This window comes from Falco punctatus, assembly GCF_963210335.1.
Source record: "Falco punctatus genome assembly, chromosome: 1".
Classification (NCBI taxonomy): Eukaryota; Metazoa; Chordata; class Aves; order Falconiformes; family Falconidae; genus Falco; species Falco punctatus.
The window spans coordinates 48,872,160-48,899,937 of NC_137580.1; the positions used below are offsets into that span (position 1 = coordinate 48,872,160).

The following is a 27,778-nucleotide window of genomic DNA, read 5'->3' on the forward strand; positions in this document are numbered from 1 at the left end:
CTTCTTTTCCCCTCTGGAGGGTGGGGGGGCCGTGGCCAGCTCTCGGCAACTCCCTCCCCATCCTAGCCCCCCTCCCTCCCCGGCTTCGGCCCCTCTCCCCAGCGCTTCGCCGGGCCGTGCGTGCATGCGGGGCGGGGGCGCGGGCGGCGGCGGGGGGCTGATGCTGTGCTTTGCCCCTGCAGGCAGCGCGCCCCGCCGGCTCCGGGCCGAGGGGACGAGCCGTGGCTTCCGCACGGAGCCCGAGAGCGGCGGAGGCGGCGCGGGCTCCCCGCTCCCCGCCGAGGGGCTGCGCGGCACCCGACAGCCGCCGCCGCGGGAGGCCGGGGGCTGCGGCGGGGAAAGCGGCAGGTCGCCGGCGGCGGGCGGCAGGAAGAAAACGAGGACCATCTTCTCCAAGAGCCAGGTCTTCCAGCTGGAGTCCACCTTTGACGTGAAGCGCTACCTGAGCAGCGCCGAGCGGGCCGGTCTGGCCGCCGCGCTGCACCTCACCGAGACCCAGGTGAAGATCTGGTTCCAGAACCGCCGCAACAAGCTCAAGAGACAGATGTCGACGGAGCCCGAGGGCCCGGGGCCGGCGGAGCCTCCCGGGGAGCCGCCGCCGCCCCCCGCCGCGGCGGCTCTCGCCTTCCCGGCCCTTTACAAGGACAGCACCCTGCTCAGCCGCTGCTTGCTGCCGCTGCCCTTCCCCCTGCTCTACCCGGGCAGCGCCATCCCCTACCTCTGCCTCCCCGGGCCGGGCAAACACTTCAGCCTGGTGGACGGGGACGTATAGCCTCTCCCCCCGGCCCCCGACCTTCCTCTCGCCGGGGGCTGCCCCGATGTTATTTATGCCCCCGCCGTGTCGGTGGGGTGTCCACCTTCTCCACGGCCGGCGGCAGCCGCCCCCCGGCCCACGAAGGGGCCGCCCGGGCTCCCTCCACGCGTGTCCGTGGGCCGCCGACACGTTGTTAAAGCTCGAAATGGCGCTGCCAGCCCGCCCTCGCTCTTGCAGCGCTTTTTCTCTGGTCAGGACCGAGGAAATAACAGGAAGCCACCAAAGAAACGGGGATGTGTTCTGCCTCCCTCTCTCCAAATTATCCCGTGCCCGTATTTCAGGGGGAGCCGATGCTCTGCCTCAACCCACAGGGACTGTGTCCCCGCGTCTGCCCCAGCGCCGTGGCCGTCGCGGTACGGTGATCCGAGTCCCTTTCAATAGAGCTTGCTAAAAGCGAAGGCCGCGATGCGCTCCTCTGTCTCAAACGCTCCACCTCTAGTGTCCCTCAGATTACCCTTTCCCCATCTTTGACACTATCGAAATGTAGACACCTTTCCTCAGATCTGGTTCTTAAACGGTGGCTTCTCTGACTACTATTTTTTTTTTGTCTCTCCCGAAAAATACCCTAGCTCTCTCACACTTTTTGTGCTAACTGGTTCTCAAAATGCGGCTCGTCTGATGTTTTTGCAGAACAAGACAAGCTGTCTCTCATACTTCTTGTGCTAACCCCGCCCCCCGAAATCTCGTGGGACAATTTTATCTGCTAGATCCTAGAGTAAAGAAGTGTTGTTTTTTTCTTTCTTTCTTTTCTTTCTTTTTTTTTTTTTTTTTTCAAATTTCTTTATTTGTTGCCTCCCAACCCGCGCTCTCCCGGATTTCCAAACGCTTTTGTCGTCCTCTGATTTCCAAGTTCCACACGCTTTATACTCAAAGGTTGGAAATAAACCTATTCAGAAGGTGACATGCATGCCTTTTCACTACGGTTACTACTAGGCAGTATCAAACGAAAGGTATTTCCTAGAGTGCATCGACGGTTTTTAGTTTAAAAATAAAGGTTAAAAACACAATCATGGCATTACGAAATTCCCCCGTGGGTGCGAAAACGGGCAGCTTCTCGACTTTCCCAGTGGGAACAAAAGCGATAGGCGATGCGGCTGGATGAGAAGGGGTTTGCTTTCCTTGACGTGCTCTTCTGCCGTTTGCCTTCCCGTGGGCGATGGGCAGGGGCGGGCAGCGACCCTGCGGGCAGGGGCGTGGGCCGGCCCGCCGGGGGGAGCGGGCAAGCGGTAGCCCCGCGGCTCACAAGCCGCCTCCGCCGAGCGCTGCGCGGCCGGGGAAAGCGCTGCGGCTGCGGCTGCGGGCTGGGGAGCGGGGCCGGGGCGGTCCCTGCGCCTGCCGAGCGCTGGGAAGCGGCTGACAGAGGCTGCCTGGAGTTTTCTCACGGTTGCGATGATCTGGGAGCGTCGTTTGACCTCGCCTTTCGCTTTTTAATCGGTCTCGAATCAGTGTCAAGGAGCAAGAGGGGTCCCACGGGACGCACCTCGCTCCGGACAAGGATAAACGCTGCCGAGGCGGCTGCAGGGGCGGTGCGACGGAGCGAGGGGGACCCGCCGGCTGCGCTTCGCAGCTCTGGTTTCCCCAAACTGCAGGTCCCGGGAAGATGCAGGAGGCGAATTAATGGTTTGGGTCGCGCCACCGACCCTTCTTTTCTGACCTGACTTTATGGTGATAGTTAAATTCGGATCCTCTGAGTCCACGAGTTGCTCCGTGGCTACAAACATTGGAGACGCATATAAGCGACGATGACCCGATTCCCAATTGTTCGCGTTTGCCTGTTTTTTATAATTGATCATCTATATGGGAACCTGCCTTTGGTTGCTATTTCTAATATTTCCAACGTCCATACACCCTTCCCTGATTACTGCCACGAGATTAATCAATACCGATATGGGTAAATCCGGCTTTTTCCAAACCCTTACCAATGGAAGTTTGATTAGATGCAGCAGCTACGCGCTAAGGTCCATTTCCTTAGGACACGGAGCTAAATTCATCTAAAACTACCCTTCCACATAACTGCAGCATCAGATGTCTGCGTTGTGAAAGATAAGTATATAAAAAGTCGCTATTCAGCAATTAATCTACTTTTTTCATCGCAATTATCAAACTATTTCCAGTCTTATTCTTCTCTCTGTTTTATAGAATTGTTTCTGGAATTGTAGAGGCAACTGAAGGAAAAGACAGACCCAGAAACCAAGGAGAGTTATTTTAGCATAAACCCAGCAGCAGGATATGCCCTGCGTGCCGCAGCTCCTTTGCGGGATCCGGGTCGGCAGCTTGCTGCTCACCCGCGCCTCAGCCACGGTCCTGGTCCTTGGGGTTAATGTTGCCTTCGATGAGCGCCTGGCACACCTGAGGAGCTGGGGAAAGGAAATAACCATCCCGAAGTATTCGTTCACCATCAAGATAGAACTGTTGGTTTCGAGATCGTTGGCCAAAACTATTAACCAAACTTGCTAGCCGGTGTAACACAGACAGCGGCAAGGTGGCTTTCTCTGAAGAAAACCAAGTTCACAATGTATCAGGATTCCCAGCTGAGCAGTCAATGCTGATCACACTGAATATTTCTGACGTTTCTTTTAGAGTTTTAAACAGCTGCATTTGCAATTATAAATCACTCCTTACTACGAGAGATCGCTACCAGCCACCATACAGCAGGAGATTAGTACTGGCTAACCTATTGATGGGATACTTTAAAAACCAAAACAAGCTGCAACAAAACTAAACAAAAAACCCTCTGTAAGAGCTTGCAAACAGTTTGAGAAGTAAAACTAATAACAACAAACAACGCCCAATCCAAAACCCAAACAGTGCTATGACTGATTAGTTGCTGGAACTGAGATTTAAGAACGTGCTGTTAAGTTTTGACACGATGAAAAGGGATAGTGCAGCTGGGTGAGAAGCAGGTGGAAGACACGTTGTGCTTCCATATCGAAGGCATTCTCTATTAAAAGCTCATATACAGTGCTGCAGTTTGGTGTTTTTCTTGGTTGTGTTTTTTTTAATTTTTTTTATTATTATTTTTTTTTATTAGAAGAATATCTAGAGGCCCTACCTGTGCTGGGAGATCCCTTGTGTTAGGCATGGCACATATGTAATGACAGGCTGCCCCAGAATACTCTATAAAATGAAGAGAAAAGAAAGATATGGCTAAGACCTGACCCCTGAACCTTCCAAAAGAAAGATCATAATCAAACACAATCTTTCTCAACAAGAAAATGTATTTGAAAAGCAGTTGGATACATACATAAATGCATTGCTCATGAAACATTATGATACAAGGGCTTGCAAAAGCCACCCCATCTCTCTCTCCTCCACCTCTTTGCAAAAGCCCCACATGGCTGATCCTCAGTGCAGCAGCTCCAGGAAACTTGATTTTCATCTCACCTGTGATGTAAAATTCCCTGGGATTAGGATGATCAATAACATTGCTGCATGTGGCAGCTTTTCTTGTTCAAGAGAAAGACGAGAATTAGAAGATCCAATTATTCCTGCTGGAGAGCAAACCTTCTCACTTGTCTGCTTTGCTGGAAAGTTTTGCAAAACTTCCCTAGGACTGGTTTCTTCCTGGAGTCTCCCGATCAGGAGGCTGAACCAGGCACTTGCTACTGTTTTGTTTTGTTCTTTTCTAATCACTGTGTACAGAAACATATTTATGGATAAGCACAAGGATGTTGAGCTACCTCTTCTTGTCAACTCCTCTATTTGGACTCCTGCTCCTAATCAGGCTGGTGCTTGCCTCCACAAGGTGAGGGAAGGTAAATTATGGACTATATAGAGAAAAGTTACTTGGCATAGCTCTTCGGCCTTGCCAGGGATTGATATAGAGTACAGAAATTCTCCTGCTTCTTCTCCTCTGCTCCTGGATCTGCTAAGTTTTTCTTTCTTATTTGCTTAACCTGAAATGGTAGCTTGTCTTTCCTTTCCTTTTAAGGAAACAATTGAATTTACTACAGCTTTTGTATGTTCATAAGCAGAAGTAGGGCTTCATCTGCCTAAAGGAAGGCTTGCAGCATTACCCCAAAATGTGGTAATCTTTCATGTTCTGCAAGGAAGCCACCACAGATTTACATTACTGGAATTAGGCAAAGAAAGAAGAGTCACAGCCTTACCTCTCAGGGGAGAGTCACTTGAACCTAGGTAAGATTAATCAGATTTAAGGAAAAGAGGAATTCATCTCAGCATCATGGAAAAGGCACAATATTGATCACCCAAAAAAGTCATGAACAAGAGAAAATAAGTTTGGAGGGAGACACAGTAAAAATTCTTTCTACTCACCTTCTGCACAGCAGAGGTCCAGCTGCACTTTTTTCTTGAAAGCCAGTAGTCTCTCTTCTCTACCTCTTCATGTGAATGCATGCAATGGGCTTATTTTGCAGGTTAAACATGGGCTGGGCCTGATTCTGCTTTCCTTTACAAACATGTGGTTAGAAGGCAAAGATGTGACCTCTAGAATATGTCTGATTTAGAGCTGAATTTGTCAGACTGAGTCCTTGAGATCTTTTCCTTTTTAAAGTATGTGAAGTGGCAATGTCCTCATGATGTGAAACAGTAACCATATTGAAAAAAATGAGATAAGAATTTACTGGAGAGGTTTGTAAAAGGGTGAAACTCATTGCTCCATGCACCTACATTTGCCTCAACACTGTTGTTGAATACACTCTTATATCATGAGATGTCATTGCCAACCAGTTCATCTGTCACTTTAAAGATCATTCATAAATTGCTTAAAATAAAAACCTGGGATCTGTCTATTACTAACAATAAAGGCCACCAAACAGTACAGTAACAGGAATATTTATCTGGTGTCCCGTTCTGTGTTGCTCTGGGAAATGCTCTGCTCCCAAACACAGGAAGTCTTATGTTTCAGAGAAGAATTTAACTCCAGAGAAGAAAGGGTGTTCTGGAATGGGAAATGATGATTGCAATATAATCAGTGCACAGAGGGGACAATCATACTTGTCTCTTTTCTGCTTTCAACAGATCAATTACACTGCTACTGGTCTTCATATAAAATCCAACAGGCACCAGAAAACATTACCAGACATTCCAAGAAAAATGAAACATAAAGGAATGTCCAGTGTGAAACAGCACAACATTCCAGGCTATATAATCTAAATCAAGTTATTTTGCACAAAAGGCAATTAAGAATATACAAGCAGAAAAAGTCTGCAGGATAGAAAACCCTGTAAGCTAGAAGGTACAAAGCAGGAGAGGAAGATGCAGACATGCCTGAAGGGGCTCTAGAGGGCCAGAGCATGGCAGTGGGTAACAGATCTTCAAGTAAGATTTTGTGCCCATCTGTGAGCCCTTTAGGACCTAGTGGACAAGGGAGGCTGCGCTTACAAGCAGGTATGTGTTCAGAAAGTTAAGAGCCATATCTGGAGCTAGCAACCCAATATATCAGGTACAAATCATGAGTCTACCAGGATGATTGGGTGTTGTGTCAAACCAGAGCGGATGGGTGGGCTTGAGGACAAAGGCAGTGGCAAAGCTTTGTGTAAAGACCTTGTTGCACAGACCCACATCTGGATTTTGGTTCTCCACAGTCTGTGGCAGTCATATGTGTCCTTTGGGACAGTGATGTCTGAGTTGATCTGATCAGAGCAGAAGCCACCCTAGTTTGCTCAAAGCTTTTTCATAATTTTTTGTGTGAATCGTTATACAGGAAGAAATGACACCTTATTAAGCAACAGATACTTTCCCACAGTTCTGTTTTTGTCATTAATTTCACACTCAGATTTACAGAGGTCAGAAGTATGACCTTTATAAAGGATGTATCCATATGACAGAAAGGCTGGGGAAGTTCTTCATGGTCTTCTTCTAACCCGGATTTAAGTTATTAAACCAACATGACTCTTCTCAAGTAGGGATGGCGTCCTAGCAATTGATGAAAATCAGCACTTTATTGAATTCGGATAGGCTTTCATCCTAGCTCTTCTTCCCAAATCTGACGGATCCAGCTCTCCATTTCTTTTAACAGCCGGCTATAGGGCAGCCACAAGAAACTCTGCTCAGCCTGCAGATTTTCTCTAGGAGCATTTCAGTTTTATTTGTGAACACCAATGAGAAAAGCAAAGCTACACACACAGCCAGCACAACTGGAAAGTCTGGTATAAACTCTAGTTCTTTCTGAGCATCATGAACGGAATATTTTACTGAAAACCAATCCCTATATGCAGTTAAATTGTCTTTCTAAAGTAACACCAATACTCGAATTGGAAAGGAGATTTGGCTACCACTTAACCATAGTTCTCTGAGTTTCAGACCTCTGGGAGATGTAGATCAATATACCTATGCAGAGGCTATACTCACTATGAAATATCTACTTCCTTAGGTTACTCCTGGGAACAGAAACATTCCTTGTTTCTCATTTTTGTAAATAACCAACAATTTTAGACCTATTTTGCAAATAAATAGCTGGGACCCATGGACAAATGCCTTTTATTCTTTCCTTAGGGTTGCAGTATCTACTGAATCTTTCACTGTCTGTCACTGAGTTGTAGAGAATCCTTTGTGTGAACAGATAAAGATCTGAACATCCTCATGTTCTTTCATGCAGACTGAGATCTATAATATCTTTACACTGATTCCTGGTTAGCAGCTGAGTAAATAACTGATACTCATGTATTTTCAGATGTATTTGTATGTGTTTTAGCCCATAATGGAACACTGAAAAATGTTAAATAGTTAAAAAAGATTTATTTATAGCAGACTCTAACGTTTTGTACATGTAGGATTGTTTGACAACTTCTCTGATGCATGCAGTGACATAACTATCTCTCTGCCGTTTTGTACAACGCAAGTGATCCATTCTGGAGCTGTTATGGCACATTACTGTGTAATTTCAGTGTTTGCTTAGAGAGTCATTAATGTGAAATTATAGATGCAAAGAATTCTAATTACTCTGTAGGAAATGTTATGTGGTGGGATGCGCATGTGTTTTTAAAAGGGCCTGTAATTTGTGGATTTGTAACTAAATATCTGCATTCAATTTCCATTATTAGATAATTACTTCACATATGTGTCTGCTTCCCCAGACTCCTAAACCTGACTTTTTAATGGATTAACGGCACTAGTTTGTATATCCTTGTGTCAACAAGCTTTTAATAACCATGTAGTAAAAATTGTAAAATTGGGATCCAGGTAAAATAGATGAAAAGATAGCAGATAAATTAAAATTAATAAAGAAGTATGCTTAGCACTGTGAACTTACAGGTTGCATCATGAAATCTTTGAAAAAGTACATGGAAAATAAAGTTATATATTCAGAATAAGGAGCTCACAGAACGAAAACCATATCAAGCAACAACTGTTTCCTAATGTTTCCATGGTGTTTCGCTAGATTACTTTTATTCAAAAAGAATAACTGTTTTCTTGAAAAGAGGATTTCTGATTCAGAAATGCAAAATAGCTTGAAAATGACTATTAAGGCTAACAACTCATTATTAAGACAAAAGCCACATTTAATGAAATCTCCCAATAAAGAAACTTGATCTCAGTCATTTGCATGTTTCAGGAGAGAGAGAATCTATAAGCATTGCTATCAGAAGTAGCAGATGGCTGATACAGTTAGGGCATCAGTCCCCTTTGCCATGTCATTGGACTTTGGTCCAAATCAATGGGGAAATGTCCCTAATATGTCTATTTGTCCCTTTATTGTATAATCTTTTGCCCTGGGTCAGATGCCAGGATCAATGAATTCTCATGTTTTCTGTTGAATTCACTGACTTCATATTACAAAAGGGGCTACTTAGGGTGGTGACAGTAGTAGCAGGGGACTGCACTTCATGAACTAAAGGCACCTTTTACGGTTAAGTCTGGCCAGGGATTACTGTAAGCAAGCACCAAGAAACATTGTAAGTGAAAGTAGTTTGGGGAGAGGCTCTGGGAACTTCTGAAAGGCATGCATTTTTAAACATATGGCTTTTCACTCTGAAGCCGTGTTTTGGCAAAGCGCTATTGTCACACTTGATTAGATTACTCTAACCCTCACAGATCTGCTTGGAAAATGAGTAACACATCTAGCAAACCCATGGGCATATGATACCAAAGTCAAGTGGCTTGGAAAGAGTGTCTTTTGATCGTCTTTTTTTGAAAGAGTGCTCCTCTCAATGAAAATAGTAGGAAAACCATTACATCACTGAAGGCAAGACCTGAGATGAGTCATATATCAGGGTCTTAGAAATGGCTAAAGAAAAAAGCTCTTGCATGTTGTGAAAGGCTATGAGTGCTAATTTTCCACTGCTGTTTTTGCTTTCTGCTACACAGCCCTGAGGAATATACTGTTTATATTCTAAGATTGTTTTATATGCTCAGATTATTCCAAGGTCTTTTTTATGAACATGCAAGAAATCATAGTGAAATGTCAGATTCACAAATCGAACACAACGCTTTCCGAATACGAATGAAATGAAGGAGCAGAGGCTTATCTTCAACACTTTGTAGGTCAAGTCTTTTTCCAGTGTCACACAACATCAAATTTGCAAAAATTAATATTAACACAGTAATAGATAGGTTTGCAAAATGGGGTTGAGTCTTATTCCTAACTAGAATATATATTGCTTTTGGCTTTGTTTGAGAGTATGTACATTCCAGTTCAGTTTTTAATAAAATTGATACTTGCACCTGGCACCACCATTTTCTAGTGGTGGTGGAACAGATCTATAATTGCAATTATTCTCCTCCTGGGTGATTTAGTTCAACTCCCTGTATCATACAGGATATTCCCCTACATTATTCCTACTACTTACCTAATCTATTATTGAATAGTTCTGGTGATGGTGCCTCAATTACCTCCATTACCTCTCTCCCAATGCTTAACTGCTCTGTCTGATATGATTCCCTCCTGCTCTGCAATGAATGGCTTGGATAGTACGACATGTAGTTTTAGGCTATATTCCTTGGTATGATCACTTTCATATTTTTTGAAACTTCCACTTAGGAAAGGTTTACAGCGTCACCAGGACTCCTGTAATCTCTTCAAAACTGGGATCCCGTCCAATCCTTCTGCCATTGATGTGGCTTTCTTTTAGCCTTTCTTGAAGTATTTATCGTGTGTATTCTCCTTTGTGTTCTTAGCAAATGCATAGACCCAAAAAGTTCATAGTACAGTGAAGTAGTACCTAAGCTGGTGATGTGCAATCAAAGTTTACAAAAGTTTGCTTATATGCCCTTTTCTTCATATTTCAGTGACACAATACACTGCAATACAATGTCAATTTTCTGTATTATTTTTATTCAGAGTCAATGCTTTAATATGTTGTTTGACTTTATTTATAAACAAATCCTTTTATCTACCCACCTATCCACCTATCTGTCTGTCTGTCAATATATCTATCTCACTTCCACTTCCACTCTGCAATCTAACCACAGCATATCGATAACACCACATATTTTGCTCACAGAAGCAGATCTATGGCTCCTACTCTTATTTTCAAGTAAGCAGCACCTCTCTCAAGAGCATTTGCCAGTGACCCCACTGCCCTAAATATTATGTCCAAGGGAAAATGGTAAAGAAGAAATATAATTTATTATGTATTTAGCATAGCGAAATGGGACCTATCTTGGCTATGATCTTAAGGCTGACACATGCAAGTGCGTCACACACCAGTGATGATGCTGATGGTGTGGTTAGAGATCCTTTGTTGAGTAAACTCATGTAACTTGAGACCTACTCCAGCTTTCTCACTGTGTGTGTGCTGGAGAACAGACTCCAGCTAGGGAGAGCCTGGATGTCACCAAATACAGATAAGCAAAATAGAAACATCTTCTGTCAGTAAAGATTTCTATGGTTACATGTGTAATCTCTATTACATCTGCATGTAACACATGCATGAGCATTTTGCTTGTGCATCTTTGTTATCTGTGAACAGATGGGAATGGCTGGAAAAGTAGCATAATTCCTTAGGGCAGAAGGTGAAAGACGTGAAGGGAACATATATACCACGAGGGCTGGTTGATCTCCAGGAAAGGTGTAGTGTGGACTCAGGTTTGTGCTGAATTCCTTATATCACCGCTGTGGGAGAAATGGGCTGTCAAATGTAAAACGTATAATTGTTCGCTGCTCTAGAAGGTTTTCAGAGCTTGGTGGTGGCATCCTCCCAACACTGTTGCTTCTGACCAGCTTCTAACTGTCCCTGCCAGGACATGAGGATGCTTTAGTGGCTATTTGGTCTTAAATAATATATCTTGCCTTGCTATGCATTTGGTAGGTAATACTGACCAATGGACGAAAATACTGAAGAGAGGACGATTACAGCAGAGGAATAACTAGCCAAGCTGTTCAGGGTGGTGTGGGTGATCTGTGACAGGGTGAGGATGAGACCCTAGGCCTACAGAAATTTGATATTCCCGTGGGTGAAAGGCAATCTCCATGGCTGTCATAACTAGAATCTAAGTCCATGTTTTCATTTAATTATTTTCCCTCAGACAGGAATACTGGCTGTAGATCTGGTAAGAAATTTTTCAGCAAAATATTTCTTTAATTTTAAATGCTGATTGATTGGAGACCCATCATGGGGAAAGGAAGTATTTAGCTGGAATACTTGGCTCTTGGGCATTCTGGAAAGACTGCAAAATCATGAGTTTTCAGATGTATCATTTTCAGTATGACAAGTGCTAACTTTATGATTCAAAATAATGTATTTTTTTTTCTTCCCTAAGAGAGGAAAAAGAATTACAGATCAACTGAATAAATTTTCAAATGTCTGAAGTAGAAGTGAAATATAGACAAAGTTGAGAAACTGATTTTCAAGTATTCGTAAGTTTTTTTCTCCATTTTTTGACCGCTTTATATGGAATAGAAACATTTTAAAAATCACAATAGTTGTGGGGCTATAAAATTATTTCATTAAAAGATTAAAAAATCAGTAAGTATCAGAGAGGAGCAAAATTCAGATCCTTCTGAGTATTTTTCACTAATTTCACCATTCAAAGCTGTGTTTGATTCTTGGATCTAAAGCTGGCTTTTTGTTATGTTAGAGGCCAAGCCAACCTGAAGTCATGCTTTAGACTCTGAAGACACCTGGATATCCACATAATGCAGACCCCCCAGCCCTATTCTGTTGCACAAGTCAATGCATACAGACTGTTCAAACAGTATTTCCAATGACAGTATGGTGAAATCAATATTGGTATTAATTATATTTTGGAAGTACTCCATGGATTAGTTCAGAAGCAATGAGTTGAGAAGGAGTGCAACTTTACATGTACATGTGTAACAAATGGAGTCTGAGGTGACCAGCAAGAATTAGCTCTGAATAGCCCACCTTTGTGCACTTTGACAGACTTCCACAATTGCTCTCTGGAGCATGAAATAAAAGTCTGCAGTGTGACTGCAACTCTGCTAACAGTGTGCATGTTTCACCACACTTTCTTTATCATTCCATGAAAATAGTGAGAAATCATGCCCTTTTCCACAACTTGTACTACCCTGTTGAAGAAGTAGCACACACTCATTTTTTATAAATCGTTGAGGTAATGCACTCTTGAGAACTTGGAATATAGAAACTGAGCCAGGCAGAAGAGGACACACTCCTGTGGAAGAGATTGAAGCTTGTTTCAAAATGTTTTGGAATCCCTAAAATCCAAAGGTTGAGTACCATCTAAGTTCAGTTTTTAAATCCTGAAAAGACAGCACATTGCTGTTGGAAAGCAGATTCCTTTAATAGTTAAGGGATCAGTCCTGCAAGGTCTCCATATGGAAAACTCTTGTTGGAGTTATTCTGACAAAAATCTTCCAGAATTGGGACCCCACTTGCCTATAAAGCAAAATAAGACATACCAACAACATGAAAAGTTTCTCTCAACAGTGAAGTGGTGATTATACCAGGAACCAAGGAAATAATTGGGTCCTGAAAAAGAAGTCAGAAATTCACTTTTTTTGTTGGCTTCGTAGGAATGGAAAGAGAATCCAAAGCAGGGAAAGGGAACAGTGTAATTACAGAATTTGGAGAATAAAGATTCAGTGAATGTTACCAGTCTGCAGAATTGTCAGTGACCTTTGTTTCTTTTTAGATTAAAAAGTGTTTAATTTAGATTATAACCTTTGTATTGAATATTACCAGTGGTGAGATTCTGGTTTTAAATGACTCTGATCAAAATTACTTCATTAAACGACCATCAGAATGGATCTTTGAACAGAAAGTGTGGAGCAGGTCAAGCTGGCTGAAAATGTGTGGATTAAAGTGGATCTCGTCTCAGTGTAGTGGGTGACCACTTGTGATCAGGTGCAAGAATATTAAGCTGTGGTAACTTTAGTTAAGCCAGTGTGCCTATTCCTGAGTTATGGCAGAAGGATTCACACGGGAGTCTGGAGTTGCAGAGGACTCAAACAATTTCTTCAGGCTTCATGAACAAACGTCAGAGCTATGAACTAGATCCTGTGTAAATGACTAAGCTTTACCTATAGCTTAGAAACTTTGTGACAATAGTTACAGATAATTTGGTGTCTATAATGTAATGTGATTTACTAAGGAACTCTTGATTTAACATCTTTTGTGATTTGATATGGCTGTATACTTTTAAGATTTCTGCTGAAGGAAGGACCAACACAAAAATTTAAGACAGCTGTTCATGCTTACCTGCTCGTCCTTCAGGCAAACTATTCATGTAATCTGCCCCTAGACTCAGAGCTAATTTTTGCTGTAGAAAAGAGACCTTAAAGGTAATTTCATTGTCTGTCTGAGGACTTTCTGGTGAAAGAAGACGTGGTTTGACTTTGTCCTTCAACATCCCCCACCTCTTTGAAGTCTGAACTCAATAGAAAAGCAGTTATTCTTGAGACTTCTTTAAGTAACAGTTGGAGAAATGGTCCTTGGTCACTTCTTGACTTATGCCAGTGAGGGCACACAGTTGACTAACACAGGTCCAGTTCTGCATCGGACTTGTCTATGTCCAAAAATCTAGTTCTATGAAAATATGTCTGATAAGATTCCTAGCTGAACCTTGCATTTTCTCAATTTATTCATAATTCAGCCAAGGAATACACATATGCATTTCTACAATTTATTCTTATAAAAGCATTCAGTAAGTACTTACAGGGAAGAAAACCCTGCTGAGCTAGTTAATAATTATTTTGAGAGGAAAAAAAAAAAAAGAGAGAGCTAAACTATAATTATAACCTTGTTGATAATGTATGTAGGAATCTTTCTTAATCCAGGCTAATCTTGTTCCATGTTCTTACCTAATATAAAAATCTGAACAATTTTTGACAAGATCCAAAGTTTTGTCAGTTGTTAAGAATTAATTGAAAAAATTACTAGAGCACAGCAGCCATTTCAAAGGGACTGACCCAGAACCAATTAGAATTTTGTAACAATTGACCATTCACCACAAAACAGTTATCATGAGCTTTGGCCTCTGAAGTGTGGTGTTGGGGGTGGGGGAGAATCAGATTAAAGAAACTTTAATTTTTTTCTCCTTTAACTAAAATATCGTTAGTAGCAGCTTTCTCAACACAACTATCAATCAATTTATCTGGGTTTTAAAGGCTATGTTCAGCTTGCAGGAACAGCAGTAGAGAGTATAATGGATGCTTATCCCCTGGCTTTAGATGATACACAATATAGGTTACTATCTTGAAAAAACAGGTCAGACATAGGAACATTCTTTATCAAATTGCTGTTGACAGCCCAAACAAGAGATTGAAGAATACCACAAAAAGGTTCTTTCATCTAAAGACAACAGAGTTTATAATTGGTCATTCTTTCTTCCTTCATCCTCTCCTTCTCAGCAGAAAAAAGAAAATTCCTAGTGCAATTTCTTGAACATGGTCAGCACGAGGGTAGACTGCTGTACACTGAGAAATAGATTCAGTGTTCAGTCTTTCCTCTTAATGTTCAAACTACCGAGGGGGCAGGAAAAGCCCACAGAGGTCTTAAAAGGGAGTGAGAACAAGGTAGAACTTTGTGTTGGATTATCAGTATTTCAGGACAGCAAATATATAATTGCTTTGAAAGAGGAAAAAACCAACCCCAAATGCATAAGTATTTACCAGATTATTCTATAATATGTGCAATATTCTGTCTCTTACCTTTAGTCCAAAGCAAATATATGTAGTAGGCATGTAACTACACAGAAATATGTGCCTTATCTCATCATATATTTGACTATATACTGCATATATGTACATTTACAGGTATAAAACCGTAAAAATATTAGACAGATTGGAAAGGATGCTACAGCCAGTTATTTAGTGTTGAAGATTTTTGCAGATGATCACTATGTTTAGGATGAAAAAGAGTACTCTGTTAGTCCAAATTTCTGCCTGTTTCAGGCTGTTATATTTCACCCGGTTACCTCTCAGTTAAGTTGCTTGGGGCAGGTGAAGCATATTTCCAGGAGATGCTTGCAACCAGAGCTGGAAAATTTATTATCTGCTTTGGTGGTTTCCTCTAGCATTCAATCCTTTATGAAGAATAGCTAAAAAAAAATATTTGGATCAGAGCAACTAAATCACTGTCCCACAAACACTTATGCTTTTGCTTACCCTGACACATGTGAGTAGCTCCACTGATCTCAATATAAAGAGAAATCAATAGAGCTGCTCATGTGTACCAAGTTAAATATATGAATAAGGGGTTTTAGATTTGCCGACTGAAATTGATTTGTAAAAAGTCTATGATAAGATCTTTACAGATCTTATAAATCAACTTCATCCCAAAGGCGAAGATTCATCCAAGAGATTCATAGCATGTATGAACTGATCCAACCATTATCCAACAGATATGCTCAGCTCTGTTCATATTTGTTTGGCTCAGCGTTCTGACTGGCAATAGCAGAAAAAGGCCTCAAACTGGACAAGATAAAGCTTCATATGGCTCGTCTACACATGCTTGCTGAAAGAAGCAACTACCACAACTGCTAAATGTCTGCTAGAAATGCAAAGCCCCTCCAGACTGGTTATGCATTTACATAATCTTAAACTACCTTTCAGAAACTGAGTCTCATTTGTAGTAACCATATAATGAAAATGTTTGTTCAAAGTTTAGAGTAGGGAAAAGGCTGTTGTGTGCTTTTTAGTGAGGTATAAAGGCCTTTGCTGACAGGGGGGCTCTGTAGGGAAGCTTTCTAGGTAGGTAGCCTAGGACAGTGCAGCTTTGTTATTATTGAGAGGTGAGCAAAGCCAGGTCCTGGATGGTGGGACGTTTGCTTATGTAGAGCCTTGCTGAGGGTGAGTTACAGTGTCAGGTCCTTCCATCTTTTGGTTGGAGGGTCCTTCGTGCACACATGATGTTGATAGTTGTTACTTTGAAATAGCTAAAGAAAACAAGTTTGTGCCAAAGCAAGGAGTATAAAGGTGCTTGACTTCTTTAGGTTTCTTGATAAGACTCAGAAAATCTGTGGGCTGTGTTCTATGTTGTTTTACTGTACATGGCTTCGAGTAAAATCCATTCAAAGAGAGTAAGGAATCCTGTCATCTCTTCCCTGTGAAATTCAGGGTGCTAAAAGTCATGAGAGGAGATGAAGCCCCTTTTGAAGAATATTTTGGTCATGCTTAGTGGCATAGCACTGCCCCAAACACCTAATGGGGTGGGAGAAAAGGAGGCCTGCAGAGCCAGGATCTCTTAGCTTCCCTGTTTGTGCAAAGACACTATGTGGGAGTCTCACTCCAGCTTGGTTTCTAGATGAGTGTAATTCCAGTCACTTCAGTGGATTTATTTCCAATTCATTTAACGTCATTCTGAAAAGAAACAGATGCAAAGTTTGCCTTGGCACTGCACATTGTGTTGCGTCACTGTCTAGCAAGCTTCCCATTGCACATTTTTTCAAATGGAAGCATCTGCCAGCCCAATACAAAAAAAACCCAACCAACTTTCATGTGTCTTATGTTAAAGCTGAATGAGAAATATGATACCACATCAGTGTTGCCCATTGACCAGTTAAAGTCCTAATATCTCATTAAAGAGATCAGAGAAAGTGTATGCATATTTTTTTCTTTCCTTCTTAACACATGAGAGATGGCATCAAGTCCTAAACAGCTTCCATTCAGATAATTTTTAGAGGTCTTTTTATTTTTGCATGGCATTAACAACCTTTTGTGCCATTTTGTCATACTTCTCTGCAAAGCATAAACAGTCTTGGAACATTTCTGGCCTTATTTTTGTGGTCACAGCTTGGTGATAGTTAATGAGACAGATCTTGAAAATCTCAGTTCAGATGGGATCTTGAAAATCTGTGATGCTCCAGAGGTTGCGCAGTCTCTAGAGACCTGGCTATGACTTACATACTTGTTTTCCCTTCTTTTTCTTTCTATCTGATCTTCTTCATGCATTTATCCACCAACTAGATGTTAATTTTTGTGTTGCTTTGCTCTTCCTCCTGTGTCTTAAAAGCTGTTAGATGCTCCCCATATTGACTCCCAATCAAGCTTTCCAGAAAAAGTCCTTTTGTGTCCTGATGCTGAAAACAGAGCTCAGTTTACAGGATTCCGTGGTTTTGCTCTCAGCCTATTCACTACAGCCCTGTTAGTCCTGTCTTGAGCTCATCCTCCCTCTGTGTGCACTGGACTGTGCACTCTGAAGCAGGCCAGCAGTTGCTTCCATACAAGTGTTTCAACTGGAAAATTGACTCAAAACTCAACCTACCACAATAAAGTGTGTTTTGTTTGGTTAATTTGTCTTCTATGGCAATGTCAATGAAGTGATAGCTTGGTGGCAGGCGTCACTTCTACCTTTCTCTTAATATTTTGTTCTTTGTACAATGAAAGTAACACAAATAACTGAAAAAGTAACAGCAAAATGGTTGAGACCTGCTATGGCTCCTGGAAAATGTTTCAGAGAACAGCTGCTGTTGCTGAGTTTTTTTTTTGTTTTTTTTTTTGTTTTTTTTTTTTTTTTTTTTCCTTACGGTTGAATATAAGAGATATTTTAAATTTTTTTTTCTTTAAAGCACAGCAATGTATTTGTATTATAGCATATCTAAAGGCACTAGCCAGCCCAAGAGATCCATTGTATGGCTTTCTGCTCACTGTATAAAACAGATTTTACTGCTCATCACTGTGTTTTCCTTAATCTGTAGGGGAGTGGGGAACAGAGCAATTTTCTAAGAGTTGAAACAAGCCCAGTGAATTCCAAGCTGTGCCTTAATCCTCAGTCCACCCACCCTCATCCTTATGTTTGTCATTTGTAGATGGCTTTTCGCTTTTCACGAATGCAGGAGAATACTCTTCGTTTGGATCCCCCACCCTCTCTCATCTATCTTTTGATGTGATTTATTATTCACCAGAAAGCTGAGAGGCTGCGATGGCCTGTTTAACGCACATACCAGCTGATGTTGTTCTGGTCTCTCACTATGCCACACTTTGAATCAAGGAGAAGATGACAGCATAAACGAACATGAAATAGTTTATTCATAGAAGTTATAGTCTATGTTTGATATTACCGTGTTCTCATCCACCTGGAAGCTTTTCCTGGTGCTAGTTTTTTACTAGGGATAGATGAATCAAGCTATTAGCAAAGTTGTTCAATGAGGGGTCAGTTTTTTCTCACATTTACCAGCCAAGACTGGTATTTTACCACCTTCATCAACTTCTCTCAATAACAGACATGCTATCTGTAATGTTGACCATAATAGCAATAGCAGCAGTGAATGAAAGCTATATTTCTTACTGTGTTATGCTGAGGAAGTAATAAAATAGACAAGGCTTGTGGGCTGATGCAACTTGTAGCTGCCATTCCTGCTTTCCCTTTTATAGTGTTCCCTTTTATTGTGATTAATACCAAGTTTATACAATTTAGTAGTGCGTGATAGAAAATTTTTCCCATGTGGCTCTGTTTCTGCAGGTCTGAACTATGGAATGAAGATGTAATGTGCTTTTACCACAACGTCCTCTTGATGTACTTCCAATTGTAACAGAGAGAACTCACAAATAACTCATGACAGTTTACCATCTTTCTCCTTTAAGAGGAATGTCTAGGAAAAGACTGTGATTTCCTCAGTATTCATCATAAGAAATCTGCTATTTCTGTCTAAATAAACGGTGTTTGGGGTTTTTTAGTTTGGGCGTTGTGTTTAGTCCACACGCACACCATAAATCTCCATGGGAGCTGTGCTGATCAGTGGTAATTGCTCAGGCAAGCAATATAATATTGAGCCCATGGTTGTGTACGGCCGTGAAGATTTATGAACACAAATAGAACACTTGGCTCCTACAAGCACTCATGGTGAGCCTCAGCATTTGTTTTCCCAGAGTGTCTCTGCTTATGAGACCTGAAGGTATAGATTAATTCTGAAATAGCTGGCTGTAAGCATGTATGAATTTCCTATAGTGTGAGTGAACTCAGTGCAGTGACTGGAGTCATAGTAAAGCAAAGAAGATCCAGCTTGGATGGTCAGTTGCAGAGGAAACATTGCTGCTAGAGAGATGATAGCTAGACTGCAATCTTTTGATCATGCTGTGGACTTTAAGCCTGCTCAGAACTAAAGGTAATGATTTTAGAAAAATGATGAAATACCACCACCAAGGAAAGGAAATATAAAACCAAACAGAAAAGGAGCTAACAGATCAGCACACAGATACCTAGAATATGAAACATTCTGAGGCTGCAGATGAACAGTAAAGCTGTGGTATGAGAAGGTGGAAATTAAAAATGAGAGGGCTAAATTTGGCAGCATGCTGAGACCCCTTCAAAGGTGCTGAGCACTCTTAGCTCTTAACCTGACTTACTCAAACTGCCCCAGGGGCATTTATGGCCTCACTGCCTCACGTTCCCATAAAGTTCATATTCAACTCGCTGTCACTAAGTGTGTAGTAAAGGTATAGAGAGGACAAAAGAGCAAGTTTGAATGTAGGAAATGAATCTGAGGGGTTTTCCTCCCAATCATTTTTCTTTATCCATGGTAAATATGAACTTTGAATACTCTGAAAACTTCCTGTGTCACCAGGAAGAAAGGTATGACCGTGGTGGTTAGCAGAGAGCTTTGGAGGTGAAAGGCTGGATGCAAGTTCTAGCTTCGCTGCTGCCTCGCTGACCACCGTGGGGAAGGAGGGTGAATTGCTCAGCTCCTCATCTACCTGCCCATGGGTGAGTAGGCACCCCATGGCAGTCCTCTGAAGCGCCCCTCAGTCACTGAGGACTGCACATCCTAACTTCCTGACTTCAGTCTAAATATCTAGTGTGAAATAGCCCTTATGTGCATTATGGCTGGACTATAATTGTACAAATGTACCACAAAGTGACTGTATTTGCTTCAGATTGCTTTTGATCTAAACTTAGGTTGGAGGCTATGATGACAAACAGGTTTGTCAGAGGAACAAAACAGGTGAGTTTGAACAGCTAGGATAGAACAAACGTTCTGTATTTTGGTTGCTTTCAGCAACTGCAGATTGTTTTCCCCTGGATTAGTGACAGCAGCTGTCTGACATGCTTCTTGGTTTCTTAAACATCATTTTAATAGCTTTCATTCTTGGATTGGGTTAATATTGGTCAAGATGTAAGTATTTACCTTGGCTAAGGTAATCACAGAATGGTCAGGGTTGGAAGGCACCTCTGGTGATCATCTAGTCCAACCCCCTGATAAAGCAGGTTCTCCTACAGCAGCTTGCACAGGATGGCATCCAGGCAGGTTTTGAATGTCTCCAGAGAAGGAGACTCCACAGCCTCTCTGGGAAGCCTGTTCCAGTGTAGTTGATCTCCCACCCCTGCCAATTAGTTTTTGCATAAAGGAGACCAGAGTCTGGGCACCTGTGTAGCTGCAGTTTTGGTTGTTGTTGGGGCAGCTCTCCAATGCGATGTGGCAGTGGGAGCATCTCTCACACCCTGCTCCAAGGAGAGCAGCTGAAACAAATGTGTTGCATCTCTGCCTTGCAGTCAAATGTTGAACAGTTATAAACACCTTTCATGTGCTTCTTTGAGCCTTTTGGAGCTTGTGGCTTTATGGAAGCTCAGATGACCCTGTGCCCAGTGCCTGCACTGACTCTGAAGGGGCCAGGGTCCTCTGCTCCACAGGAATGCCCATTGCTATGCTGCTCCTTTCAACAGTCCTAGAAACCTACTCTTTGGGATGCTCTGGGGGTTAAAGAAGCCTTTCATATTGCATTGCAGCTACTTTTTCCAGTTTCTCCTTCATCAGGAATATATTAAAAGGCACATACATGGATACCAATTTGGAAAAAAAACCCAAACCAAATACAAATACTTGTTAGGAACATTTTTACAGACCATGAACTCACATGTAAGCTGTCTGGGCAGCACATGGATGCTGAAAAACGCAAACTTGCTCCCACATTTTCTTATTGTGTTGTAACCAGGCAACATAACTTGCTGAAGTGAGTTTTCCTGTCACTTCCCCAGCTTTGTGTTATCTGGTACTTTTTCCTTTTACATGTTTTTTTTCTATTTAGCTGGTATATGATCAGGCAGGGTGAGTTCAAGCACAAGTGAAGGCTATCAGGTATTTTTACCTGATTATATGGTTGCATGGTATCGCTAGTTTCCAGTTTTCTTGAATGTCAGAGCTATGAAGGGTCTGGATTCTCAAACTAATGTGCCAATGGGTACTAGCAAAGAGGGCTTCAAAAGGCTCCCTTCAAACCTTCAATACTGTGGTTTGAACTAACATAGCTATATTCTGGATTTATATTTGTTTTCTAAATAAGACAGTTTAATGACAATAAACTTTAATGTAAACTTTTCCTTTTTCCTTTTTTTTTTCCTTTAAGTCAGCTAAATTATTAAAGTGGATGAAGTATTTGGGTTCTTCATGTTAGGAAAATAGCTGATAAGGCAATCTGTTTCCCCTTTTACTTTAATTAGCTCAATGTGCATAAAAAGTCATCTGATACTCAAATCTACCAACTTTGGCTATTGTTTGCTTTTCTGGTGGAATTAGTGGGTACCTCAGAGATCTGAGAAAGGATTCAGTAAAATCAGCAGAATTAAATATCCTTTGGTATTTTAATCTTACTGTGGTGACCACTTTGTGGATTTCAGGCTCCAAATTCTGCTTCTTGGGGGCAACTGAGTTAAATACTTCTTGTCTAAATGAAGAGGAAGAATGTGATCCTGGTGCACTTGCTCTTTTAAAAAGAGAAATGCTCCAATCAGTTTCATTCCTGCTAGAAGCTTACAAAGCAGGTGAATAGTCTGCCATGACCTATTTCTTACCTTCCCATTGTTCCTAAAGGAAAGGGAAAAAAGCTCTGGCTATTCCCTTGCTTTTTTTCCTTCTTGTTTTTCCAAGACCCTGAACCAGCAGGCTTACCAGCCATTTCTAAGGAGAACACTGTCCATGAAGCTCTACAGCCTGCAGTGCCAGCCCTGAGCTCAAAAGCAACACTCGGAGGTGCACGGAGAAAAAGATGGTGCCTTTCCTTATGAGCTTCCATTAATGGATAATTTATAGTGCAGATAGATAATGAAAGTATTGATTGGGGCTCTTTAACTTTGGAATATTACATTTAGCTTGCGGCCATAAAGATTGTTTATTATAGCAGTGATAATGGCACTCTGTGGAAGCAGCAATACTTGTTGACATCTACGGGTTTCCCCCCAAAATAGAGAAAAAGTATTTTCAAAGGTCAAGATATGGAGGGCATTTTGGATTTTCAAAATGGAATTTTGATTTGGCAATATGGATTTTCACAGGAGGGTAATGGTGGTATTTTTACAGAAATCCCTTACTCGGTCCCACTTAGGGACAGAGATAGTGTCTGATACACATGGCAGACCTGAGCATCACATAGGTGATGGTACAGACACCTTCTGGTGAAAGCTGGACTCTCATTTGGAAGAACCATTTTCATTCATAGAGTATCCCGATTTGGAAATGAATGTTAGGATCAGAGCCCCAACCCTGTGCCTGCAAGCAGACAGCTGGCTCTGCCAGGCACTTCGCTGTTTGATTGGTACAAAAATGGGGGATTTTTCTAAGCTCAGATGCAGGCTGCTGTCTTTGGCAAAGTGAATCCTTCTGCTTCTGTTTGCCAAAGAGCCATAAATGTGTCTCTGATTTATCCTGAAAGGCTGCTGGGAAAGTGCACCTACTGATGTTTGTAAAATGATATGAAATTGAAGCAGTTATGTTATTGCTATAGTATGCATTGAACAGAAACACTTTTATTGAATTTACTGATGTTTTTAGAAGATATATCTGAATTTTCAATATTTTCTCTACAAAACATATAACTGATTGACCAGTCTTTTTCTGCCGTCTTCAAAGCATTCAACAGCCTGTCATGGCCTGTGAATGAAATGCTGCAGCATCTGACATACTGTTACGGTTCCACACCGGTGGAGAATGCTGAAGCAGACTGTACACCGATAGAAACAGCGCTGGCTATTAAATGGGAATTGCTAGACCTATTTCCATCATTCAGTCTCCTAAAGTTTTGACAGCTTGATCAAACTAATGAACACAAAAGTGACAGACATATTGGTTCACTAATATTAGGTTACCACTCTTTGCCTTAAACCCCCATTAACGCTTCTTCCTTTGCCTGCTAATGCTAGGATAACAGATAGCAGCCAGACTTTCTGGCTCTACCCATGTGCAAAACTTCTAAACATTGGGCCATTTTTGTCTCCCACTGCACTTTGCTACAAAACCACAAGGTTAACGCGACCTTCTGGCCCATTCCATTTTGTGTCTTGTTTTGAGTTGAGCTTTGTTAGGGACAAAAATCTATGTTATAGTCCATCTGATCAAAGTACTTCAGATGAAGACATGCCATCTGTATTCGTTTAGTGATATCTAAGACTATAGAGCATCACAGTGGTATCTCGTACATAGTATTGATTGACTTCATTTGTAGCTATTATAGACACTGGACACTGTTCACTTTTAAACCTGAGCATCAGATTTCCCATCTGCAATCTCCAGGTGCTCTCTTTCCACCCCCCTGCTTCCACAATAGCTTTCAAAGACTCTGTTTGAACAAGCTTCCTTTAAACTGATTGAAATAGTGTTGTGTGTTATACATTGCAGTTACCTTCTCACAGTTTCATATATTGTTATATGGGTTAAGTGCCCCAACCCCTGCAGTGGAGAAAAAGTGTTTATGATTTTATTCTCATCTCTCTGCTGCATCTGTTTGTGTTTGGTTGCTATTATTAGTAATAGCTGTATGTTGTGCATCACTGTAGAGTGTTGTTACAGAGCAGATCCCTATTAGGTAAACACTGTATTTTTGTTCAGCTCCTGCTTCCGAGTTGGCAGCGTGGTCACAGACCTGTCTACTTGCATCTTGGTATGAGTAGGTGCTCAAAGCCAGCCTAACTGACAAGTATTTAGATGAGTTCTGGCCATGGGAATATACATCAGAGGTAAAGGGAAAAATAATAGCTGATACATGTGGTATTTTCAGCAGAGGTGGATTAGGTGGATTTTGCACTTGAACATATCAGCTAGAAGTGTAAACTGTTTTCCCTGTTAAGCCTGAGAAGATGAAACCATCTGCTTTTGGTAGAAATTGTTCAAAAAGAAAAAAAAAAAAAAGATTAATGAAAATTTATTAATGGGTTTTATTGTTGCTGTCTGTTACCTTTTAGCAGGAACTTTCTAAAAGGGTGAATCAGAACCTGGCCCAGCAAAGTGTTTAAGCACACTCAGGTTTAGACTTGTGGCCACCCCTGTAGCCCACCCACTACCAAAACTTTGCCATTCAAACCCAGTACAACAGGTTTCTACCCACCTCTCTCTAGCATTGCTTTGGGGTAGAACCTTTTTATTCATCTTCCTCTTGTCATGCTCATGTACCTGGATGCATATTGCAAGGTGCAGTGCTCTATATCTGGGGTGTGGAGGCAAGGATGAAAGAATCGTTCAGCAAACTCTTTCATAATGGTGAATTTATACACTGATACATGCAATAGGTTGGGTTTTTTTGAAGTGACTGGAATAAATGAAAACTTACCCTGCAGTGACAGCAAAAGTGGAAGGTGTTTGTTCTCTTGGTGTCTTTGGCAGAAATGAGAGGACAACCATGCCTGTAAATCTGCTGCCTCTAATGCGACTCTGGGCAATTACTTCTGGAGCATCTGTAGAAGAACCCATCCAAAAATGAACAGTGGACGTTGTGCAGAAAGTCTGCTTCTAGCACTGGCTCCTCGCTGCCATTCATGGCTGATTAAAAACCCACTGGAGTATGAAGTAGAAATGGCAAGTTCTCCTTTTTAACAGCTTGAATGAACTTCAGGCTTAAACAGCGGAATTTTCAGAAAAAGTTGAAAAATCAACTGAAAGATTTAGTGATGATTTGATTTATTAATTATCAGGCACCTGGCCTGTAAAATGAAATTCAGTGCAGGCAGCAACCAGATGCTTCAGCTGGGTGAGCAGTTTGGGTAAAAGCTGTAACTGCATAACAGAGAGCAGATTTTGTTCTCACTGCTGCCCTTTAAAGAGGGGTGGATGGCAGAAGGGTGACTTTCCAGCAATAAGTCATTGCTACCAATATGCGTTTTAATAACCTTTAACAGAGTAATGACTAAACCAACAAGCACGTCTTTAAATACCAGTGAAAAGATTGATTTTTTCCTGTAGGTATACTCCATCCTTCTGTAAAGAACAAAAACGCATAGGAATGATTTGAAGAGACTATTTTTTGCAAAAAGATAAAATTTATCAAGAAATGCCCGATGACAATCAAGCAACTATTTTGAAACCATTATTTCAATAAGGCTTAAGTCATCACAGAAATGTAAATGTCTTCCTGGACAGATGAGACTCCAGATTTAAGCTTCAGCTAAAAATAGCACTCAGCAAGTTGCCTGACACTGGAAGAATAAATCAAGCTACATATAATTTATCGGGGGGAATTCAGCAGTGATATTTTGCAGGCAAATGTCTTTTGGAGTAATACAAGCCATAGATAGTTGTGAAGCTAGCTTCTATTTCCATTTTCAGTTTTTTTTTTCCTTTTTCCTGAATAACAAAGTCTACATTTCCATGAAGTTTTTCACAAGGAGTAATACTTCTAAAAATATATCCAGAGAAGCTGATAGGAAATGCCTAGAAGAAAAAACTCTTACACAAGGATGCCCTTGCAAATGGGAGTCCATGTTGGCAAATCAACAACGTAAAGAAATGAACTTGTCTGTCAGTGCTGGTATTTGTACCAAAGGCCCAGCATTCAGTTCAAAACATGTCATGACTAGCATGTGGCTGCAAGAATTTTGTTTTCTGTCCCTACAAAATCTGGCATGACTACAGTTCCCATGTGTAGGGGAGTACTGAACTAATATGATTGCACTCTGCTTGGACTCATACTTTCCTTCTGTTGACCATCAGGAAAAGACCACTTTAACAAAACACTAAAAAGAAATGGCTGCCCCATTTCTAGAGCTGGTTCATTCAGTAAAATGGAGGAATTGAACATGTTAAGAAAGTTATCTTCCCTCCAAAATAGGCTGTAAGCCATCTCACAAATATCACTGCTTTGCTGAACATAAGTCTTTGAGTTATTGCAGCAGAATTGCTTGGTTTTATCATAAGAAGCTCATAAGTTGGCTCGTCTACGATGAGCAGGATCTGGGCAGTGACACAGGGCAAGAGTAAGAACTGAAACTTCAGTGCTATGAGTCAGACAGGAGAACAAAATGTGTACGCTCATCTGCCAACTTCCACACCACCAGGCTGCTTGTTAAAGGACTTTGTGACTTTTGGCAAACATGAAAAACAATATTACCAAACATTTTTCTTTCTTTTTTTTTGTATTTTTTTTTTTATTAAGATGGAACTATGAAGATGCAAATCAAGGAATAGCTTGTGAGCAACATTAAAAAGAATATACAGGCATTACATGGGAAAGTTATCTGTGGAATGAGTTGCACGCACTGCTGGGTGGTTTGGACTGTGATAGCGCAGAGTGCAGTCTGTGGTCAGGAGTGACGCAATGTTGCACTGTGCCAGTGAATTTTGAAGGATGAATGCATCTCTTGGTTTGCAGCTTTAAGCAGCAGATTAACTCGGTATTTTTACATTCCTCAAAACTCGTATCTAAAGAGATGATTGAGATCAAGAGTTTCTCATCAAAAAACGTTCCAGATGCCTTTTGAAATTATATCCATGGCCTGTAAGACTCCAGAGAAGTGTCAGGGTAGTTTAAATGTCCAGGAAGGGATGGTTGAGATGTGGAGCCATGTTCAAGACATCTCCAAATATGGGATGGGCATTTGCAAGGCTTCAGGCATGGGGAACTGGCTTTGGAAATGTTTTCTACAGCATATACAAGATGATTGATAAAGTGTCAAATAAATAATTAATAAAGTAGATATATTGTATATGATATGACTGTAATAGGTGTGGTCCAAAAGAGCACCTGAGACAATTAAGACTAGAGAAAAGAAGTGCTGGAAATGTTGTAGTTCTGTTAAAATCTGGAGAGCTATTTAATATTCTGTAGGTCTGTTGATATCAGCTGAGGTTCCTGGCCTTGGAATCAGGCACAAGTCTCCTGGTTCTTAGTGGTAAAACCTAATGACCTTGTTGACAATGGATTTTAGATTGGTCTCAAGAGAGATGGAATTGGGACGCCAGTACTTAATTTATTGTGGTAGATATGTTGTTATACTAAGACACAATATTTCTATGTTTCTGTGGTGTGAGATAGGTGTGAGTAAATATTAAAAGTGCCAGTCAAATAGCAAGTCTTTGTTTCCCAGGGCTCCTGTATCTTTGCATAAAACATTTGTGCACAGTGTGAGGAGCAACACAGCACTGACTCTGAACCTTTAAGAGTTTGTCACCTCTTGGAACAGCAAGACAAAGGGGGATATTGAAATACCTTGATTCTGAGTCCGATTCTCATGTTTTCCTAGTTCCCAAAACAAAACTTCTGTGCTGTGATTATAATCAATCTACCTTCACATTAATGTTAAATTAGGGAGGAGTTCTTTGCAGTGTGCCCAGAACTGAACAGCATGATTGCATGCTTTGTCATCCAGCCTGCAAGAGAGTGATGAATGTTTAAAAATATGGGCAATTAAAATGCATGGAAATGCTAATATGTAACTCTGGGAAGAC

General features: G+C 41.4%; 1 protein-coding gene across 1 annotated transcript in view; it reads left to right on the top strand.

Annotated features, from left to right (window-relative positions):
* The window catches only part of LOC308071625 (homeobox protein Nkx-2.6-like), a 30,190-nt gene extending 2,412 nt beyond the window's left edge, over window positions 1-27,778 (top strand). The window contains exon 2 of the mRNA XM_080407334.1: window positions 183-27,778. Within this exon, the coding sequence (XP_080263460.1) occupies window positions 183-772 (590 nt within the window). The 3' untranslated portion in view covers window positions 773-27,778. The remainder of the gene's footprint in view (window positions 1-182) is intronic.